The sequence below is a fragment of the Nerophis lumbriciformis genome, linkage group LG06 (genome assembly GCF_033978685.3).
Source record: "Nerophis lumbriciformis linkage group LG06, RoL_Nlum_v2.1, whole genome shotgun sequence".
Taxonomy (NCBI): Eukaryota; Metazoa; Chordata; class Actinopteri; order Syngnathiformes; family Syngnathidae; genus Nerophis; species Nerophis lumbriciformis.
The window spans coordinates 24,612,216-24,634,568 of record NC_084553.2 but is presented as its reverse complement, the minus strand read 5'-3'; the positions used below and the strand labels follow the sequence as shown (position 1 = coordinate 24,634,568).

The 22,353-nt window shown below is 40.1% G+C and overlaps 1 protein-coding gene across 2 annotated transcripts in view; it reads right to left on the bottom strand.

Annotated features, from left to right (window-relative positions):
* The window catches only part of tub (TUB bipartite transcription factor), a 209,302-nt gene that overhangs the window by 42,992 nt on the left and 143,957 nt on the right, over window positions 1–22,353 (bottom strand). For both annotated transcript variants that reach the window (XM_061963948.1, XM_061963949.1), the window contains exons 3-6: window positions 17,800–17,962; window positions 9,700–9,837; window positions 7,447–7,599; window positions 3,479–3,600 (exon numbers count right to left, since the gene is read on the bottom strand). In XM_061963948.1, the coding sequence (XP_061819932.1) occupies window positions 3,479–3,600; window positions 7,447–7,599; window positions 9,700–9,837; window positions 17,800–17,962 (576 nt within the window). The remainder of the gene's footprint in view (window positions 1–3,478; window positions 3,601–7,446; window positions 7,600–9,699; window positions 9,838–17,799; window positions 17,963–22,353) is intronic.

Below are 22,353 nucleotides of genomic sequence, written 5' to 3'. Positions count from 1 at the left end.
TTATAATAATAGAGGTGTAATGCCACCAAATCAGCTGTGGTTGCTTTTACAGGCTTCTGACTGGACAAAATGTGCATGACAGGAGGGTTGTGCGTGTGTGTGTAGACATAGACACTTTTGAAACTACACTTGTGTGGATGGAGATGGTTTTAACCCCAATAATGCGTTATTGTAACTCTCCCTGTTTGTGTGGAAATAGCCTAAAGCAGGGTTCTCAACTTTTTTGACCTCGGGGCCCAAACTTTCCATTACAGAGGGGCACAGGGTCCACTGAAATATTAACACTGAATTGGTAATATCACTTTTAATCTTAATCTCTTTAATAATATTTAATAATGATATCCAACCTCCTTACAGTTGAACAGGATACACATTGTGAAATGTTATTAAATCATGTGTTAATCACAAACATTATTATCAAGGCTTAAGTCAAGCTAATTACAAAAATAAATTCTAATCAATCTTACTCTACCCTTGGGGATTAATAAAGTACTTCTGATTCTGATTCTGAAATATACACAAAAGAGGCGGCACATAAAAACTAATGAAAGATAAATTTACATTCAATGTTGCAGTGCTAAAATAAATTTTAACTCAATTCTTAATAATATACAGTATGTTTCTTAACGAAACTGTCTATAAAATGTAAGTGCAAATGAAAATACAGCTTCTACAAAACATTGGAGTCGGCCGCCACAGTTGATTTACTTCAAACAAGTCATAATTTGTCTGTACTAGTTGGTCCAGAGCTAATGTGGATTTTGCCAAAAAGAGGGTAAAACGTGTTATTTGGTTGTTCTATGTATTTTTTTTACGTTTATTGCGCCGTCGGGAGCATGTTATAAAACACTGGTCGCTCAACATTGTGTGAATGTTTACAATGGAGCGCATCAAATATGGCCGTAATATTGCCCCGATTATACTTTGATGGAATAAAAGCATGTTTTATTTTAAGTTTATGAGCTGGAGAATGATTAGAACTATATTTAAACATATTATTTTGGTTTATTTCATCAGGAAAACGACGTCAGGATGACTGAATTTGCATGCTTCCGGGCACATCCGCACATGTCATTGATGTTCAACATGGCGCCTGTTGTTTAGTTGTCCATACTCTGTCTGTCCACGACTCTGGTTTGAAACAGAGTCGTAAAAACAGTATGGCCAACCCGATTTCAAGAGATCTCCTAAATGATTGGTCAAAATGCACTCTCGTGACTACAGGGCGCCATGTTTGCTATTAACTTTTAGCTAATGCTATGTGTCTGCGGGACTTTATTGTTAGTTTTTCGACATGTAAAAATGCCCTGTTGTGCAGCATGGGACTGCTCCACCCGCGAGAATTGTGGAAAGCTTCTGCATCGCTTTCCCCACAACCCGGAAAAAACACAAGTATGGAAAGTGAAGGTTTGCCATCAACACTGGAGAGCCAGCGATTTTGAGCGTCTTGTGCGAGTCGAGGTAAACACACGACACAACGTCTAAGTTTTGTTCAGGACATAACTTGTGGAAGCTAATACAAATTATAACAGAATAAATGAACAAATTAAAGAGATGATTTGACTATCCTTTGACTATCCTTGAATCTCATTACAGTAAAAGACAAAGTCAAACCCAAATACAAATAGACAGGCACTGAAAGAGTGAAAAAACACATTTGGGTTGTACAAATAGATGAGAAAATTAACTGAAAATCTCATAAAAAATAAACAACAACGTGGCAAAAAATATGTCAATAATGAATAAAGCAAAATATGTTCTGGACCAAAAATCACTCCATATTCTCTACTGCTCGCCAGTGTTGCCATATCTGAGTTATTGTGCAGAAATACGGAGAAATAAGTACAAAAGAACACTTGTTTACCTAGCATGTTACAAAAAAAAGATCAGAATAATACACAATGAGTGATACATGCAGTGATTATAAATACATTGGAGACAACCACACCAGTTGACATCACAAAAAAGTCATGATTTCTCTGTGATTGTTGGTCCAAAACTAATGAAGATTTTGACAATATATGAGAAACAAGTTTTTTTTTTGGTTCTGTGTATTTTTTTAACGTTGCTGGTCACTAAACACCGCAGGAATATAGCAGCAGAGTTCGTCAAATACATCCGCAAAATTATACTTTGACGAAATAAAAGCATGTTTTATTGTAAGTTTATGAGTTGGAGTATGTTTAGAACTATATATACATGTATAATTTTGGTTGATTTTGTCAGGAAAACTAAAGTTAAAATGACAACAATTTCATGCATACGGACAAATCCTTGGTAGCAGTCATGGCACCTGTTTAGTTTGTCATACTCTCTTTATGCACGACTCTCGTTTGAGATTGTCATTACTGCCACAAGTGGTAGAAAAGTGTATTACAACTGAGTGCTGCTGTATATAGACTACAGCGAGGAAACCTATTTTTTGTGGTCTGATAGGGGGCGCTAACAAACACTGGTCAAGAGGGCACTACATTCCAATGCACTGCAAGCATTACTGTATATCCCGTCCTTTTCCAGCTCTGAGCACAATTACTATGACTGTTCAACTTATATTTTTTGGATACTACTACCACTCTAATTAGGGATGTCCGATAATGGCTTTTTGCCGATATCCGATATTCCGATATTGTCCAACTCTTTAATTACTGATACCGATATCAACCGATATATACAGTCGTGGAATTAACACATTGTTATGCCTAATTTGGACAACCAGGTATGGTGAAGATAAGGTACTTTTGAAAAATAATAATAAAATAAAATAAGATAAATACATTTAAAAAAATTATTGAATAAAAAGAAAGTAAAACAATATAAAAACAGTTACATAGAAACTAGTAATTAATGAAAATTAGTAAAATTAACTGTTAAAGGTTAGTACTATTAGTGGACCAGCAGCACGCACAATCATGTGTGCTTACAGACTGTATCCCTTGCAGACTGTATTGATATATAATGTAGGAACCAGAATATTAATAACAGAAAGAAACAACCCTTTTGTGTGAATGAGTGTGAATGAGTGTAAATGGGGAGAGAGGTTTTTTGGGTTGGTGCACTAATTGTAAGTGTATCTTGTGTTTTTTATGTTGATTTAACAACAACAACAACAAAAAACGATACCGATAATAATAAAAAACGATACCGATAATTTCCGATATTACATTTTAACGCATTTATCGGCTGATAATTTTGGCAGGCCGATATTATCGGACATCTCTAACTCTAATTATAGCAAGGAGCGCCAACAGGATAAGTGGTAAGAAAAAGGATAAACGTTTGCTGTTCATTTGCATCCTTATGGAGCATTTTACTGTAGGATAATCACCAACATAAACATAAATGCCTGACACCAACTGTTAAGACAGGAGTGCAATTGAGCTGATATGGTAGTACCGTTGTTATCTATCACCTGATGCATTAGCGTTAGCCACCAGAGACATGCATGTTCTAGAAATGTTCAGAATAATTGTAATTTTACCTTGCATGACTTCTTGCTGGTGGCAGAGCCTGGTCTTGTGTTGTTGTTGAGCTGTGAAGAAGTGGAACTAATTTCATCCTCGTCGTCTTCTTCTTCGTCAAAATTCATACTGCTGGATATGCCTTTACAGACAGAAAATACGTTTTACTGGAAGTGTTCCACATACTGTACATGTGATGACCCAAAAAATTGTGAAAACTGAACACATTTTTGTATTCAAATTTAGGCACAGAGTAATTGCACTACCAAGACTTTTGAATGTTTAGCAGAATTTCAATGCGAGGGAGTTCCTTTCCACCTGCTGGAGACATGGAGGTATAGCATTTGGTGTGCAATATATACAGCAGGTGTGTCAAACGCATTTTCATTGAGGGCCACATCACAGTTATGGTTGTTCTCAGAGGGCCACTTGTAACAGTGAATGATATATGAATATAAATGTGTAAGGATTTGCCTCATTCTATTGCATAATTGCATGTGCATTTGAATATCATATTTTCGTTTACGTATGCTGCAAAAAAAATCTCTGGATTTTACCGTAAAAGATTGGCAGCTCAGTCGCAATAATTTTACCGTAAAATTCGCAATGGTTTTTACAGCATATAACTGTATTTGGAATGAAAAAACAGTACCAATGTATTTTTATGGTAAAATTCATACAACAGAGCTGCCATTTTTTACTGTGAAATCTACGTTTTTTATTGTGTACTACTGTAAATAAAATAACGGTACCAAACCAAAGTTGTTTTTACGGTAAAAAAATGGCAGTTCAGTTGCCAGAATTTTACCATAAAATCTACTGTCATTTTCGCAGTGTATAATTTGATGGATAATTTGCTTTGAAATCATAAGTCAAGCAGATATTTAAGTATTTTATTTTTTATTTTAACACATTTTTTTAATGTATGAAAATATAATTTTTGTTGCATTATTAGAAATAATACAATTTTAAAGATATACAATTGCATGCAGTCCATACATTTTTTTTAAATGTCAAAATGGAAAGAAAAAATACATTTAGTAAGAAAAGATGAACATATATTATTTCCAGGCTTTTGAGAGCCACATAAAATGATGTGGCAGGCCAGATCTGGCCCCCCGGGCCTTAAGCTTGACCAAACACATGTGATATACAGTATATAACAGAAATATAGTACATTTATGGTCGTAAAGTACCTAATAGTTTAACCCTTTGTCTTGTTGGTATCCCTAAATAAATAAATAAAAACATTGTCACAGAAATAAAAGTTAGTGCTTGGGATGCTTGGGATCGCTTCAAAACAGCGTTCCTAACAATACTAAATGACTTGGCTCCCGTGAGAACAGTCAGGATCAAAGCCCGCTCTGAACCATGGATGAATCCGGACCTGTTAGCTGCCATAAAAGACAGAGACAGAAAATACTCCGAATACCAAAAGTGTAAAACCGAAGTAGATATACAACCCAATAATAACCTCAAATCACACCTTTCAACACTCAAAAGGCAATGCAATAAATTCAGAAATAAGACAACCAACCTGACTAAATTCATCCATCCATCCATCCATTTTCTACCGCTTATTCCCTTCGGGGTCGCGGGGGGTGCTGGAGCCTATCTCAGCTACAATCGGGCGGAAGGCGGGGTACACCCTGGACAAGTCGCCACCTCATCGCAGGGCCAACACAGATAGACAGACAACATTCACACTCACATTCACACACTAGGGCCAAATCCTTAAAAAAAAATTACATTAATGACAAAATATAGGAAAACACAAATAAGCCACGTGAGCTCTGGAAAATCCTCAACAACCAGCTTCCTGGCTGCAGCCAGAAACTTAAAACCAGACTCACCAACATCAACATCAAGGAGGGTGACTCCATCATGACAGACAAAATGGAGGTAGCAAGCAGACTTAACACCTTTTTCACCAGCATAGCCACAACTCTAGTCAACAAGCTGTCCCACCACTCTGGTCGCTTTGGTGTTGAACACATTAAAGCCTTCTACAGAAAGCTAGGAGTATCCAACAACAATTTCAAATTAGAAATGGTCTCAGCTGACGAGGTGCTTAAAAAGTTGAGTTCGCTCCACCCAAACAAGGCCACCGGCCTTGACAATATCCCTTCCAGATTCCTCAGGGACTCTGCCACCACCACTGCCCCAATCATCACGCACACAATAAACCTCTCAATGACACAAGGCCAAGTACCAAAAGATTTTAAGATAGCAAGAGTAACTCCCCTCTTTAAAAAAGGAAGCAAATTAGAACCTGGCAACTACCGACCTGTTTCTATTCTCAGTTCTATTTCGAAAGTAATGGAAAAAATAGTTTATGAACAGGTCGATAGTTACCTTGCCACTAATAAACTCATGTACAAATTCCAATCCGGCTTCAGAACTAACCACTCTACTGACACATGCCTTCTCTATCTGACCGACCACATCAAACATGAGGTGGACGTGGGCAAATACTGCGGCATGGTCATGCTGGACCTTCAGAAGGCCTTTGACACCGTTAACCACGCTATACTGTTGGATAAGCTCAGAGCAATCGGATTTGATAAAACACATCGAGCTGGATGCAATTTTACTTGTAGGGGAGGAAAGAGGTGTAGAGGTGAACGGCAACGTGTCCCCCCCCTCTCAGTAAGCTGTGGAGTGCCCCAAGGCAGTATATTAGGGCCTTTACTGTTCCTAATATACATAAACGACATGTCATCAGCATGCGACTGTGAATTGTTCTTGTTTGCGGATGACTCGGCCCTGCTGTCACAAGTCACAGGAGGAGAAAATCCTCAGTGCTGAACTCTGTAGAATTTGCACCTGGTTCGCTGACAACAAGCTATCCATACACTTGGGTAAAGCGGAATCCATCCTGTTTGGGTCCCACATCAACCTTAAGAAAGTCAATGACTTCCCTATAAAAGTGGGTGACATTGTTATCACCAGGAAAGATGAGGTCACCTACCTAGGTTCCATTCTAGAGGCTAATCTTTCCTGTGATAAATTGGCAACCAAGGTAATCAGAAAGGTCAACCAACGAACAATATTTCTCTATAGAATCTCCTCTGTGGTTAACAAAAGCACCATGAAGATTCTAGCGGGAACTCTCATTCATCCCTTTTTCGATTAAGCATGCAAATCCTGGTACCCTAGCACCTACAAAAACCTCAAATCTAGACTCCAAACATCCCAGAACAAGCTAGTCAGATTACTTCTAGACCTCCACCCCAGATCACACCTCACTCCTACCAAGTGGGCTGGCTTAGGGTGGAGGGCAGAGTAAAACAACTTGCACTGAGCCTTGTCTATAAAATCCGCTACACCTCCCTGATACCGAAGTACATGTCAAACTACTTCCTCCATAACCACAACACCAGGGGGAGCTCCACTAACCACGTTAAACCCAGATTCCGATCTAACAAAGGTCTTACTTAACTCATTCTCTTTCTATGCCACATCAATATGGAATGCACTCCCAACAGGTGTAAAAGAAAGGACATCTCTATCCTCCTTCAAAACCGCACTAAAAGAACACCTCCAGGCAACTTCAACCCTAAACTAACACCCTCCCTTCCACATCCTACCTTCCCGGATTGTAAATAATCAAATGTAAATAATCAAATGTAGATACTTATTCTTATGCTTTCTGATCTCTCTCTCTATGTCCACTACTTGCTGTACATATCCTACCAAGTCAGTCTTACACTGTTCCATTTCTCTGATGATGCAATTGTTGATGACTGAAGTGTTGATTGTAAATAATGTAAATAATTCAATGTATATACTCTGATGATTATCTTGCGTGATGACTGTATTATGATAGTATATATCTGTATCATGAATCAAACTTATTCGGGTGTTACCATTTAGTGGTCAATTGTACAGAATATGTACTTCACTGTGCAATCTACTAATAAAAGTTTAAATCAATCAAAAAAAAAAGTGGATGTAACAATCTCATGTCTTGGGGGGTGAACAGCACCTTTTTTGAGCATCGTCACTCTCAGGTCCTGTTTGCTCTGTGACTGAGTGCAGCTCATGACAGGCTCGCCCTCGCCCTCCTCTGCTGAAGAGTGACCTACTGTTAAGATTTGGATCTGACCGTCCTCTGACTGGCAGGCCAGGCTGTCCATCCCTGTTGAGCAACAAACAAACATCAGAATCAAAAATGGCTGTTCTATTGCTCTTAATGTTGTATGGCACGGTAACGCCTCGCTGTGAGAACATTGTATTATTCGATAGCATATTATTTAACTATGGCATTACTTTCGTGCTACTGTGGGAATGGATCATGTATGTTTTATATATAAATGTTATAGATACGTCTGCCTGAATGGAGAACTTTGCTTTGGTGAAGTTACATTGTATTGAAGTTTACACGTGCTGCACAACTGTAGGATCATGCTGCTTTTCTTTTCAATCCCATGGCTTGGTGTCTCCTTTTTAAAGAAGGACCTCCAACTTTGTGTGTTGCTTGGAGGAAGCAAGAATGGGAGGAAATAATAGCACAATGTACTTTCGTAAAACAAAAGTGCTACGTTGATATTTTGGCTTTGTTTACATACAATGTCCACAAACAGCAGTGTGTTGTGAGATGTTTGTCTTTGTTTTGAGTTCGATCGTTAGCTACTGTCCAACTGTCATGATGTTATTTACAGAGAGCATGCAGCTATGCATGCACCGCTTACACAACCATGGTGGAAATGCTCATCAAATCAGGGTGTAGTGTACCAAACTCTACCAGTGGTAGAAACATAGTATATACAATGTTACAGTAGGGTACTGGTAATTACAGCTGCTTGGTGGGATTTTTTTCCTCAAAAGGTAAGAAGGCCAAAATTTAAAGTGAGGCGTTTATCTGTTGAAGAGCACAAAGACAAAGCACCTGGCAGATCATTGGGACACACCTTATTAGAGTATGGAGGGCCAAATGGGACATTACATAATCAAATCTTTAAATATTACTTAAATGCATCATTAATTATAATCAGAATTAAATACATAAATGTGTTATTCAATGTGGCATTCATTTAACATACATTTAACTAATTTCAGTATTTAGTAATTTATTGAGTTCATGATTTTATTATTTGACGATTTGCTATGTTCATGATTTAATTCTACATTTGAAATAGTTAATGATTAATTTAATTATTCCATTGACCTGTGTGTCAGTGCTTTATGAATGTATTTTATCTGTCAAACTCACCCATAAAACAATGATCGCTGTTGTCAGAAGCCTGAAACTTTGGAAGTATTTCAAAACATGTAAGATTTTGAGGAGTATATCCTTGTACAGAGTTGGTAGTAGATTTTAGACCTTGCGGCGTATGTGGAAGCAAGAAGTGCTGACCCACAGCATGTAACAGTTAAATTAGAATGTATTTAAATTGTCAAGAGTTATTTCCACACTTTCAGACCAAGACATCGACCTGTACTCCTCCGCTTCTCTGATCAAAGTTCCACATACAAGTGGAAGTGCAGGTATTAGGACCCGCCGACTGACTTTGACAAATAAAATCAATTCATGAAATGCTGCCACACATATTAACTCATTAAATCGTAATATAATAAATTAAATTGTTACATAATTAATCAAATTGTTTAAAAAAAATCATCCATTCATCCATCAATTTTCTACCGCTTATCCCTTTATGAAAGCATGAAATAATAAATCATGAAATAATGAAATCAATAATTATTTAAATAATTCCATCCATCCATGTTCTACCGCTTGTGCCTCTCGGAGTCACTGGGGTGGATGGAGCCTATCCCAGCTGCACTCAGGCGGAAGGCAGGGTACACAAGTCTCCACCTCATCACAGGGCTAACACAGACAGACAACATTCACACTCACTTTCACACAAGAGGGCCAATTTAGTGTTGCCAGTCACCGATCACATTTAACTAATCAAACAATGAAGTGATTATTTAAGAATGTATTTATGTCCAATTTGACTATACATATTAGAGTGGCCATATTGCCAGATACTGTATAATGATATGGGCATGTCACAAAGCATCATATGTGCTTTTCTTTTTATTTCAACTCATATTTAAAAGGCCTCAAATCATCATAGCTCTGATGGACTTTGGGTCATTTTTCCTGTTTTGTTAGATGTGTTGCTCCTTTGGACTTAACCCTGTCTGTCAATCCTGGTAATTTGTGTATTGTTCATCTTAAATTGCGTCGGTTTGTATCTCATACTGGCTGGTTGTTTGTCAGCAAGCTGACCTTTGTGTTTCCCCTTCCTCTCCTTCTTGTCACTGCCTGTTTGAGGAGTGGAGCTGGCGGACGCTCTGCCCTTCTTTGCAGAGCGAGGCGGCTGTGGGTCGGGTTTAACCTTCACCTCCTCCTGCTTGGCTTCTTGCACTAAACAGGGATGAAAATAGCCAATTACACAAACAACGGCTGTCAGACAGGATGCATGTTAAATGTGTCAGACTTTCTACTCCACACACACTTGCACAAGGATTTATACAGAGATAAAAGCACACAACTCATCAAAGTGGCTGTAGAGTGCAGCTATAGCAATGGAAATGTAAAATATAATATAGATGTAAGTACTTCAAATTCTAATTAAGAGCATCCAAATAGAGCAACTGCGTAATAAAAAGTGAATGAATGTCAGAAAATTCATCTGAATTTTGTTGGAGCGGATAAGATTATAATTTCCTCCCCCTGAATATTAACTTGCTGTGCAACATTTCGTCAATGAATTTCATCCTGGCTCGGCCGAGAGAGTGACAGCTCATGAACCTCAGCTCAGAGGTAAAGATTAGATTTGTCCTGTGATACCTGAGTATCGACACACAGTTTCAACAAAGAAGCAAAGAGATTTGCAGCTGAGACTGGTTTAAAATGAAATGCTTGGTAGCTGTAGTTGTACCCTTGATACTTGATCTATGCAGCTTTGCAACATGTACTGTACGGTGTTGGCACAAGAACCTGTACAAAAAGTTAGTTTGGTCCAAAAATGAGCCCTGAGATCGGTAAGTCGTGAGTTCAAACCCCGGCCGAGTCACACCAAAGACTATAAAAATGGGACCCATTACCTCCCTGCTTGACACTCAGCATCAAGGGTTGGAATTGGGGGTTAAATCACCAAAAATGATTCCTGGGCGTGGCCACTGCTGCTGCCCACTGCTCCCCTCACCTCCCAGGGGGTGAAAAAGGGGATGGGTCAAATGTAGAGGACAACATTTTACCACACGGTGTGTGTGACAATCATTGGTATTTTAACTTTAACTTTTAACTTTAACATGGAGGAAAATCTATTCCCAAATGCAGGGGTGGGTAGTAACGCGCTACATTTACTTAAGTAACTTTTTTTTTAAATGTACTTGTCAGACTAGTTTTAATGTAACATACTTTTTACTTTTACTTGAGTATTTTTGTGAAGAAGAAACACTACTTTTACTCCATTCTGTTGAGTTCCATTCCGATCGTTACATTTATTTGTATCATAATTATTTTATGATCTATTGATTAAGACTTGCAAAGACGAATTCATTTTGTCAGCAAGCTTCTCTCCCGGCAGGGACAGTCACATGACTGTTTCGCCAATGCAACGTAAGCAGTAGTGACGCTTAACTCCATTTCACCAATCAAATGGAGCCTCATGGCGGGGATCCAATTAGAACTACAACTACTGAGACACGGTGTGGATTTTTCACCGTTAAACAAGACTTAGTATATTGTAGCGATGTAACGACAAACGGTAATAATGATGACGGTTAGTATTACACTTTTAAATAAAAATGACCTAAGAAACAGACATTGATAACTTCACTTTGATAAAGTCACGGCAGACTGACTCGTGCCGGCTTAAAAGTTAACATGAAAACAAGACACATACGACTTTCCCCCGTTATAAACGACATACCCCAATCTAAACGTCTACAAACACATTATTGTCTGAGCAACTAAGTTATTCAGTTGTGCACATTGAAGTTATAAGCTGTGCTCTTTTAGTATGGAATTATGATGATCGATCTTTGCGGCAGAGAAAAAGACACGGAGGAAGGAGATAGTTTATGGTGTGTTCAAGTACTGCTGAACAGAGTAGGAAAACTCATGCCACCGCAATTCATACTTTTAATAGACTTTATTTATCATACCGTTTTCAGTTAAATAAATCATAAAGTGCTACAATACTAACCAATATTTACAGTATATCAATAAACATTAACTATTAAAACAGATACAACACAATAATAAAACTCTTCAGTGCGGCATAAGAAACTCAAGACATGCACAATAGTGGCTTTTCTAACAGTGTGTCAATTTATTTTAGGTGTGTTTAAAAACCATTTTGAGCATATTCCAAAATACTGCAATAATAATGACAACCGTGATATGAAATTATTGTATCGTATTGTTACACACGTCATTTCAATATGTCTTCTACACCTGGAAGGAAGAGAAGACATGGACACATTTTACATTTGCAACGGTAGATAAGATATGTTGTAAACCCTGTGGCTCCATTTTTTCTGGTAAAAATGCAACCAACTTGGAGCATCTTCTGCAGGCTAATCATCAGGACATCTACGCAACAGTAAGTAGGCCTAAATTAATATTTACAAATAACTCATACAGTAGAGACAGTAGAGAAGGAGCAAGACTGCTTATTCAATCACTACTTTTGTAATACTTACCCGCCAATCGATATATAAAAAAAATGGTAACACTTTAGTATGGGGAACATATTATATATTATATAGAAGTAACAAAGACTTAATTAAGAGTTATTTGGACACTAGGGGAACATATTGTAAGTAACAAACACTTAATTTAGAGTTATTTGGTTAGGGTTAGGGTTAGGGTTAGGGTTAAGGTTAGCGTTGGGGTTAGGGTTAGGGTTAGGGTCATGCAGAATAAGGCAATAAGTACTTCATAATGACTAATTAAGAGCCAATATGTTACTAATTTGCATGTTAATAAGCAACTAATTAATGGTGAATATGTTCCCCATACTAAAGTGTTATCAAAAAAATAGTTTGTTTCTTCATGTGATCATTTTAGTCATATTATTATTCAACATTTGAAAAAAATGCTTAATTTCAGCTAAAATAACACACAATAAGGTGTGAAATTTAATTATTGAAATAGTCATGGAATACAAGTCTTGTAGTGAATTTAGTTTTTGAGATTCTCTGCAATATTAAATACTTATTAAAAGTGCTTTCAAGACAACTTCAAAGATGTGTTGTCCGTTATACTTTATATTTTAGTCGACAAAATTTACCGTAATTTCAGTCGACTAAAATGTTGAGGAATTTAGTCGACTAAAACTAAATTAATTTACATGACTAAAAATAAAAATACATTTACGTCAAACGACTATGACTAAAACTAATTAAAAAACTGTGAAAATTAACACTTGCCGGTGGTATGAAACCTACTTGTTTAACATGTGTCAGAATGTTCCCAAAATGAGACCATTTAATTATGTGACATGACACCAGCACATCCCAGCTGTTTGAGACAACTGGTAAGCAGAAACCTAAAACAGTTGACTAAAATAGCGATCTTTTGTACTTCTTAATGATCCTAATAACCACAATTGTTATAACACATTAAAACATTACCAACAACACTGAATAGCAGTGGAAAGTTGTACTTTTCTGTTAGATTCTGAGCTTGAAAGTTAATAGCGCTAACCTATAAGCATGTAACATTCTTTTCTTCAACTGTACTTACATTTCCGCATAGCTAAACGAGTTCACTTGACCACAATCGCCCCCTAGTGTACGAGAAGCACACTGCGTAAGGCCAACAGTCACATTAGAGATAAGATCATAAAAACGAGAACTCCACATGTAGCTGTGAAAATAGAAAAAACTGAATCATTTGACAAATCAGACTAATTTAAGGCATAGAAACGTACTGACTGTAAAAAGTGACAGGACATCAGACAAGACAACACAAATCTTCAATGATTACTTTCATACTAGTAAAAAGAAGATTTTATATCATGTTCTGTCATCTGTGTCAGTAGAAATGTTCACATTTCAGTCTACAAGAATTCCACTTCTAACTAGAGAGATTATTTCAGCATATTTTTGTGTGCCCACAAATTGTGTCCCCAGTTGTTAGTACAACACGAAAGATACGGATTATCAAAGGTATTTATTTTGGTAGAAATTTCACGGGCATGGCCGTAACTACCATTGAGGACACCGAGGTCATTTCCTCAGTATGTCCTCAGGTGACAAAAAGAAGATAATATGATGACTGTATATGTACTTTGTGTAGAACATCATATGCGCTGTACATCATGTGGTGGATCATTTTCTCTCAATATACAATCTTTGGTAATGCACAGCCTGCTACAACTCCACCAACATAACGCAATGAAGTGCACTTTTACTTTAAACATAATCCAGGCCAATCCATGTGTCATCATGTCAACATAACGTTAACAATTAATCAATCCAATGTAACTAATGTTGCTTTCACCTGAATGAAATTGATGTTAAACACTGTTGGTATAATAATGTTGTTGTGTCAGTCAGTTGCCGCCCCGCCCAAAATGCAGAACACGCGCTCTGCTTTGGAGGGGGTGACATTTTGTGTGAAGAAAATGTAAATTGTTGAATGACAAGGCGCTTCATATAATAATTTACTCCAAACGTATCCTGTCCACGTCATGCTCTGTCACTGATTAGAATATGAGAAGACAATGTCCTCCTTTACTTCTAGTGTCTCCGTGGCGGACGTCATTAATACTTGCAGTCAGGGGCGCTGCTAGGGATTTTGGGCCCCATGAAAAGAATCTTTAGAGGGCCCCCAACACAGTGTCATTATTTTTTCTGTATTATAATTTCATCATCATTAGGGGCCTCTCTGGGCCCCCCTCCATCATGGGCCCCTAGAATCCGTCTCCTTTACCCCCTCTTTTCGGCGCCCCTGCTTGCAGTGCAAAGCAGAATATCTTGGATTCGAATCCTGTTTGTGGTTGAATGTTTTGTATGTTTTCTAAATTGATGTTTTAATGATGTTAAAAATCGATTAAAATGCTAAACTTTAGAATACTAATACAAAAATGGACTGTTACAAAATCATGCTGATTATCAAATATACTAGATGAGTGATAGATAGATATAGCTAAATAAAAGCTTTTGTGATTCTGGGAATTCATTGTGTTGCTCAAGGTAATATTATTTATATGGTGCTGGGATACCTGACCTCGGTATTAGTCAAATCCTAGTTACGGCCCTGGTCACAGGTTACATTACCAACAACATATTTGACAATCAAAGCATGAACATTACCATCCTCATTTTTTTATCATTAAAATCCTCAGTGCTGAACTCTGTAGAATTTGCACCTGGTTCGCTGACAACAAGCTATCCATACACTTGGGTAAAACGGAATCCATCCTATTTGGGTCCCACATCAAACTTAAAGGGGAACATTATCACAATTTCAGAATTGTTAAAACCATTAAAAATCAGTTCCCAGCGGCTTATTATATTTTTCGAAGTTTTTTTCAAAATTTTACCCATCACGCAATATCCCTAAAAAAAGCTTCAAAGTGCCTGATTTTAACCACCCGTCCATTTTCCTGTGACGTTACATAGTGAAGCCAACACAAACAAACATGGCGGAAAGAACAGCAAGCTATAGCGACATTAGCTCGGATTCAGACTCGGATTTCAGTGGCTTAAGCGATTCAACAGATTACGAATGTATTGAAACGGATGGTTGTAGTGTGGAGGCAGGTAGCGAAAACGAAATTGAAGAAGAAACTGAAGCTATTGAGCCATATCTGTTTGAACCGTATGCAAGCGAAACCGACGAAAACGACACGACAGCCAGCGACACGGGAGAAAACGAGGACGAATTCGGCGATCGCCTTCTAACCAACGATTGCTATGTGTTTGGCATTAAAGGAAACTAACAACTATGAACTAGGTTTACAGCATATGAAATACATTTGGCAACAACATGCACTTTGAGAGTGCAGACAGCCCAGTTTTCATCAATTAATATATTCTGGAGACATACCCTCATGTCAGCAGGCCAGGGAAGCTAGGGTCGATATTCTTCTCTTGATCATCTTCGGGACGGTGTGAGCCAAGACATCCAGGGGGTTTAGCTCGCTCGTCTGCGGGAACAAACTGCCGCCATTGCTTGCCGTGCTACAGAGGGCCTTTGTCCCTGAATAGCTCACACACTCCGGCAGATTCAATGGGGGTCTGGCGGCAGATTTCTTTGACTTTATCGTTGGAAATGCATCTGCTTTGAGTGTCGCAGGATATCCACACATTCTTGCCATCTCTGTCGTAGCATAGCTTTCGTCGGTAAAGTGTGCGGAACAAACGTCCAATTTCTTGCCACTTTCGCATCTTTGGGCCACTGGTGCAACTTGAATCCGTCCCTGTTCGTGTTGTTACACCCTCCGACAACACACCGATGAGGCATGATGTCTCCAAGGTACGGAAAACAGTCGAAAAAACGGAAAATAACAGAGCTGATTTGACTCAGTGTTTGAGAAAATGGCGGATTGCTTCCCGATGCGACGTCACATTGTGACGTCATCGCTCCGAGAGCGAATATTAGAAAGGCGTTTATTTCGCCAAAATTCACCCATTTAGAGTTCGGAAATCGGTTAAAAAAATATATGGTCTTTTTTCTTCAACATCAAGGTATATATTGACGCTTACATAGGTCTGGTGATAATGTTCCCCTTTAAGAAAGTAAATGACTTCACTATAAAAGTGGGTGACATTGTTATCACCAGGAAAGATGAGGTCACCTACCTAGGTTCCATTCTAGAGGCTAATCTTTCCTGTGATAAAATGGCAACCAAGGTAATCAAAAAGGTCAACCAACAAACAAAATGTCTCTATAGAATCTCCTCTCTGGTCAACAAAAGCACCATGAAGATTCTGGCGGGAACTCTCGTTCAACCCTTTTTCGATTACGCATGCACCTCCTGATACGCTAGCACCTCCAAAACCCTCAAATCTAGACTTCAAACATCCCAGAACAAGCTAGTCAGATTACTTCTAGACCTCCACCCCAGATTACACCTCACTCCTACCCACTTCTCCAAAGTGGGCTGGCTCAGGGTGGAGGACAGAGTAAAACAACTTGCACTGAGCCTAGTCTATAAAGTCCGCTACACCTCCCTGATACCGAAGTACATGTCAAACTACTTCCTTAACGTAAATGACCGCCATAACCACAACACCAGGGGGAGCTCCACTAACCACGTTAAACCCAGATTCCGATCTAACAAAGGTCTTAACTCATTCTCTTTCTATGCCACATCAATATGGAATGCACTCCCAACAGGTGTAAAAGAAAGGGCATCTCTATCCTCCTTCAAAACCGCACTAAAAGAACACCTCCAGGCAAATTTAACCCTAAACTAACACCCTCCCTTCCTCATCATACCTCTTCGGATTGTAAATAATCAAATGTAAATACCGTATTTTTCGGAGTATAAGTCGCACCGGAGTATAAGTCGCACCTGCCGAAAATGCATAATAAAGAAGGAAAAACATATATATAAGTCGCATTTTTGGGGGAAATTTACTTGATAAAACCCAACACCAAGAATGGACATTTGAAAGGCAATTTAAAATAAAGAATAGTGAACAACAGGCTGAATAAGTGTACGTTATATGAGGCATAAATAACCAACTGAGAACGTGCCTGGTATGTTAACGTAACATATTACTGTAAGAGTCATTCAAATAACTATAACATATAGAACATGCTATACGTTTACCAAACAATCTGTCACTCCTAATCGCTAAATCCCATGAAATCTTATACGTCTAGTCTCTTACGTGGATGAGCTAAATAATATTATTTGATATTTTACGGTAATGTGTTTGAAAGTTTGGTATGATATGATGACTGAATGAATCAATTTAAGTGGACCCCGACTTAAACAAGTTGAAAAACGTATTCGGGTGTTACCATTTAGTGGTCAATTGTACGGAATATGTACTTCACTGTGCAATCTACTAATAAAAGTTTCAATCAATCAATCAAACTTATAAGCAGCGTAAGTGTTACTTCTCTACATGGCACATAAGTCCACCCCCTCTGAAGTCATGTGCGCTTGCGGCAGGAGATACAAAAAATTGCTAATGCGACATCCAGTGGACACATTTAGAACAGTTTCTTTCATTCAAAAATGTCAAGTAATTTTTATACTTAGCACACTCATCTCACGGGCTGGATAAACCCGTCCGGATCAGGCCCGCGGGCCGTACCATAGACACCCTTGATCTACAATGTAGACTACCTTGAGAGATGTCTACATTGTAAAGGTATTCCAAACAATAATCAATAAGGTCCTATACTCACCATGGTAAATGGTGCTGCTGTTACTGCTGAGGTAGGATTCCACCAATGGAGCCTGCTCCTCACTCTGTTTGGTACGGCGTGTGCGAGATCGTCCATCCACATTGGACTGGACCATCAGTGGTTCCTGACGCTTTTTCTTCTGCTTCTGCTCAAGAAGTACTCGCTGTGCAAAATGGACAAACACAGAACTAAACGTTCCATTCAACAGTCCCTCCAGGATTTTGCTGGCTTTTTTGGTGATTGTTGGGGCCTATTAAAATGCCGGAATTGGCGGCAGCTATTTCAGAAAGTTGAGGCAAAAATAATAATTAATTATAATAATTATCACAATTATTGTGATTTTAATGAAGTTGCTATCCATGTTTCAATTGCTCCTTGTAAACTAAACTTCAAAAAGCACAAGATTGCAATCAAAACTGGAAAACAAATACTGTATTGATGTTTTACTCGTTTTTATACCAGAGACTTAAGCACATACTCAGAGCTCATTGTTAAACTACTCTAATGTTTAGATTAATTATAAGTAGTAATAGTAATATTTATAACGCCACCAAAGGCCTCCTTATCATCCAAGTTGCAGACATTTTCGGTGTATGTTTTACGCTTGAAAGGGTTTTACTGTTTTGAACAATTATATATTTTCTTTAATATTTACCCCTGTACATTAAAGGCATTTGTGAACTGTTGAGAGTGATTTATAGCTGTATTCATTTATTTTTTGGTAAATGAGAGGATGATCAGGGATTATCATCCGTCATGTAGACCGATCACGTTTATCATGTCTTCTCAGGTAAGACATCTCTTACACAAAAAACTTTGTCTGCTGTAAATGAAAATATGTTCTTAATTGTCTCACCCAGGATGAAGAAAGCTTACCGGTAAATAAATACATAATTACATGTAAACTGTTGCTAAATGTTTATATACTACATTACCCTGAAGGCTTCGTGCCGTAGACATGAATCGGAAATTCGTCTAAGGTACGCGGGAGGACGACAATTGTGTTGTTTTAAAAACAAAAACTTCATATATTATTACACCGTGCTGGTCCTACTTTGTCTGCACAGGTATACAGTTGACATGTGCGTTTGAATGCCGCTCAGTCAAGTCCGTTTGGCGAAAATATGCGGTAATTCTGTGGGCATTGGACAAAGTTGCAACGCCTCTCATGATTTGCAGGGATTCGTTAAATTTGTGTGAATTGGCACGATCGCGACTTCACAAATTCTTGGAGGGACTGATTAAAAAGTGGCTGTTTGCAACTTGATCAGTTATATTTTTAAACAAAAAAATATAGCAACATCACTTACCATTATATAATACCATTAGTGGTTTAAAAGAACAGAGTTAATTAATAAAAGTCTATATTTGTCGCAACTAGAAGTTAAACTTTGTATGACAATCCGCACAGACCGAATGAAATGTTGGCGTAGTTCTTTTTTCTCCATGGAAACTGTGGGTTTATTCAGTACAGGTCACACTGCTAAAACCACTTTCACGTAAGGTTGGAGGGCGACATTCATCACCAATATGCACGTTTAAGCCAGAGTTCATGAAATATTGAAAGCTTTTATTAATAGAGCATTCAGTGAGCAGTGCATGAGAGTGCTCCTAACACAACGCCGTTGTCAAGGTTTGCTCTATACAGCTTCAGTTTCCTGCAAGACTGCAATTTCATGCTACAATGAACCTTTCATCCAAATCTTGGGTCTTCTCTATCAGTGAGTCAATTGACCAATACACCTTGAAAGTCATGCATTATTTAAAATGTAAGGTCCTAAAAATGTGCTTGAATGTGGCTAAAAGAGTTTGAAGAATTACGAGAGAAGCAGCACACTGACATCGCTCAGCATGTAAAACACAGTTTGCCCGAATACTGTAGGATACACACAATGAAATACACACATTTTTAATGAATATATGTGGTTGTTTTTGTTATGTTGTTGTTACTGTTGCAGTCAGGAGTGATTGTAAGGTTTAAAAAAATGTAGATATACATAACAAAGTGATTATATCATCTAGAACACAGGTGTTAAACTCTAGGCCTGGGGGCCAGATCTGTTCCGCCACTTCATTTCATGTGGCCCGCCACTTCATTTATGGCTGGAAATAATAAAGCACTCTCTAGCTAAATGTCCATCCATCCATCCATCTTCTTCCGCTTATCCGAGGTCGGGTCGCGGGGGCAGCAGCCTAAGCAGGGAAGCCCAGACTTCCCTCTCCCCAGCCACTTCGTCCAGCTCCTCCCGGTGGATCCCGAGGCGTTCCCAGGCCAGCCGGGAGACATAGTCTTCCCAACGTGTCCTGGGTCTTCCCCGTGGCCTCCCACCGGTCGGACGTGCCCGAAACACCTCCCGAGGGAGGCGTTCGGGTGGCATCCTGACCAGATGCCCGAACCACCTCATCTGGCTCCTCTCGATATGGAGGAGCAGCGGCTTTACTTTGAGCTCCCCCCGGATGGCAGAGCTTCTCACCCTATCTCTAAGGGAGAGCCCCGCCACCCGGCGGAGGAAACTCATTTCGGCCGCTTGTACCCGTGATCTTGTCCTTTCGGTCATAACCCAAAGCTCATGACCATAGGTGAGGATGGGAACGTAGATCGACCGGTAAATTGAGAGCTTTGCCTTCCGGCTCAGCTCCTTCTTCACCACAACGGATCGATACAGCGTCCGCATTACTGAAGACGCCGCACCGATCCGCCTGTCGATCTCACGATCCACTCTTCCCTCACTCGTGAACAAGACTCCGAGGTACTTGAACTCCTCCACTTGGGGCAGGGTCTCCTCCCCAACCCGAAGATGGCATTCCACCCTTTTCCGGGCGAGAACCATGGACTCGGACTTGGAGGTGCTGATTCTCATCCCAGTCGCTTCACACTCGGCTGTGAACCGATCCAGCGAGAGCTGAAGATCCTGGCCAGATGAAGCCATCAGGACCACATCATCTGCAAAAAGCAGAGACCTAATCCTGCAGCCACCAAACCAGATCCCCTCAACGCCTTGACTGCGCCTAGAAATTCTGTCCATAAAAGTTATGAACAGAATCGGTGACAAAGGGCAGCCTTGGCGGAGTCCAACCCTCACTGGAAACGTGTCCGACTTACTGCCGGCAATGCGGACCAAACTCTGACACTGATCATACAGGGAGCGGACCGCCAAAATCAGACAGTCCGATACCCCATACTCTCTGAGCACTCCCCACAGGACTTCCCGAGGGACACGGTCGAATGCCTTCTCTAAGTCCACAAAACACATGTAGACTGGTTGGGCAAACTCCCATGCACCCTCAAGGACCCTGCCGAGAGTATAGAGCTGGTCCACAGTTCCGCGACCAGGACGAAAACCACACTGTTCCTCCTGAATCCGAGGTTCGACTATCCGGCGTAGCCTCCTCTCCAGTACACCTGAATAGACCTTACCGGGAAGGCTGAGGAGTGTGATCCCACGATAGTTAGAACACACCCTCCGGTTCCCCTTCTTAAAGAGAGGAACCACCACCCCGGTCTGCCAATCCAGAGGTACCGCCCCCGATGTCCACGCGATGCTGCAGAGTCTTGTCAACCAAGACAGCCCCACAGCATCCAGAGCCTTAAGGAACTCTGGGCGGATCTCATCCACCCCCGGGGCCTTGCCACCGAGGAGCTTTTTAACTACCTCAGCAACCTCAGCCCCAGAAATAGAAGAGCCCACCACAGATTCCCCAGGCACTGCTTCCTCATAGGAAGACGTGTTGGTGGGATTGAGGAGGTCTTCGAAGTATTCCCTCCACCGATCCACAACATCCGCAGTCGAGGTCAGCAGAACACCATCCTCACCATACACGGTGTTGATAGTGCACTGCTTCCCCTTCCTGAGGCGGCGGATGGTGGTCCAGAATCACTTCGAAGCCGTCCGGAAGTCGTTTTCCATGGCTTCCCCGAACTCCTCCCATGTCCGAGTTTTTGCCTCCGCAACCGCTGAAGCCGCACACCGCTTGGCCTGTCGGTACCTGTCCGCTGCCTCAGGAGTCCTATGAGCCAAAAGAACCCGATAGGACTCCTTCTTCAGCTTGACGGCATCCCTTACCGCCGGTGTCCACCAACGGGTTCTAGGATTACCGCCACGACAGGCACCAACTACCTTGCGGCCACAGCTCCAATCAGCTGCCTCGACAATAGAGGCGCGGAACATGGTCCACTCGGACTCAATGTCCAGCACCTCCCTCGTGACATGTTCAAAGTTCTTCCGGAGGTGGGAATTGAAACTCTCTCTGACAGGAGATTCTGCCAGACGTTCCCAGCAAACCCTCACAATGCGTTTGGGCCTGCCATGTCTGTCCGGCATCCTCCCCCACCATCGCAGCCAACTCACCACCAGGTGGTGATCGGTTGAAAGCTCCGCCCCTCTCTTCACCCGAGTGTCCAAAACATGAGGCCGCAAATCCGATGACACAACTACAAAGTCGATCATGGAACTGCGGCCTAGGGTGTCCTGGTGCCAAGTGCACATATGGACACCCTTATGTTCGAACATGGTGTTCATTATGGACAATCTGTGACGGGCACAAAAGTCCAAT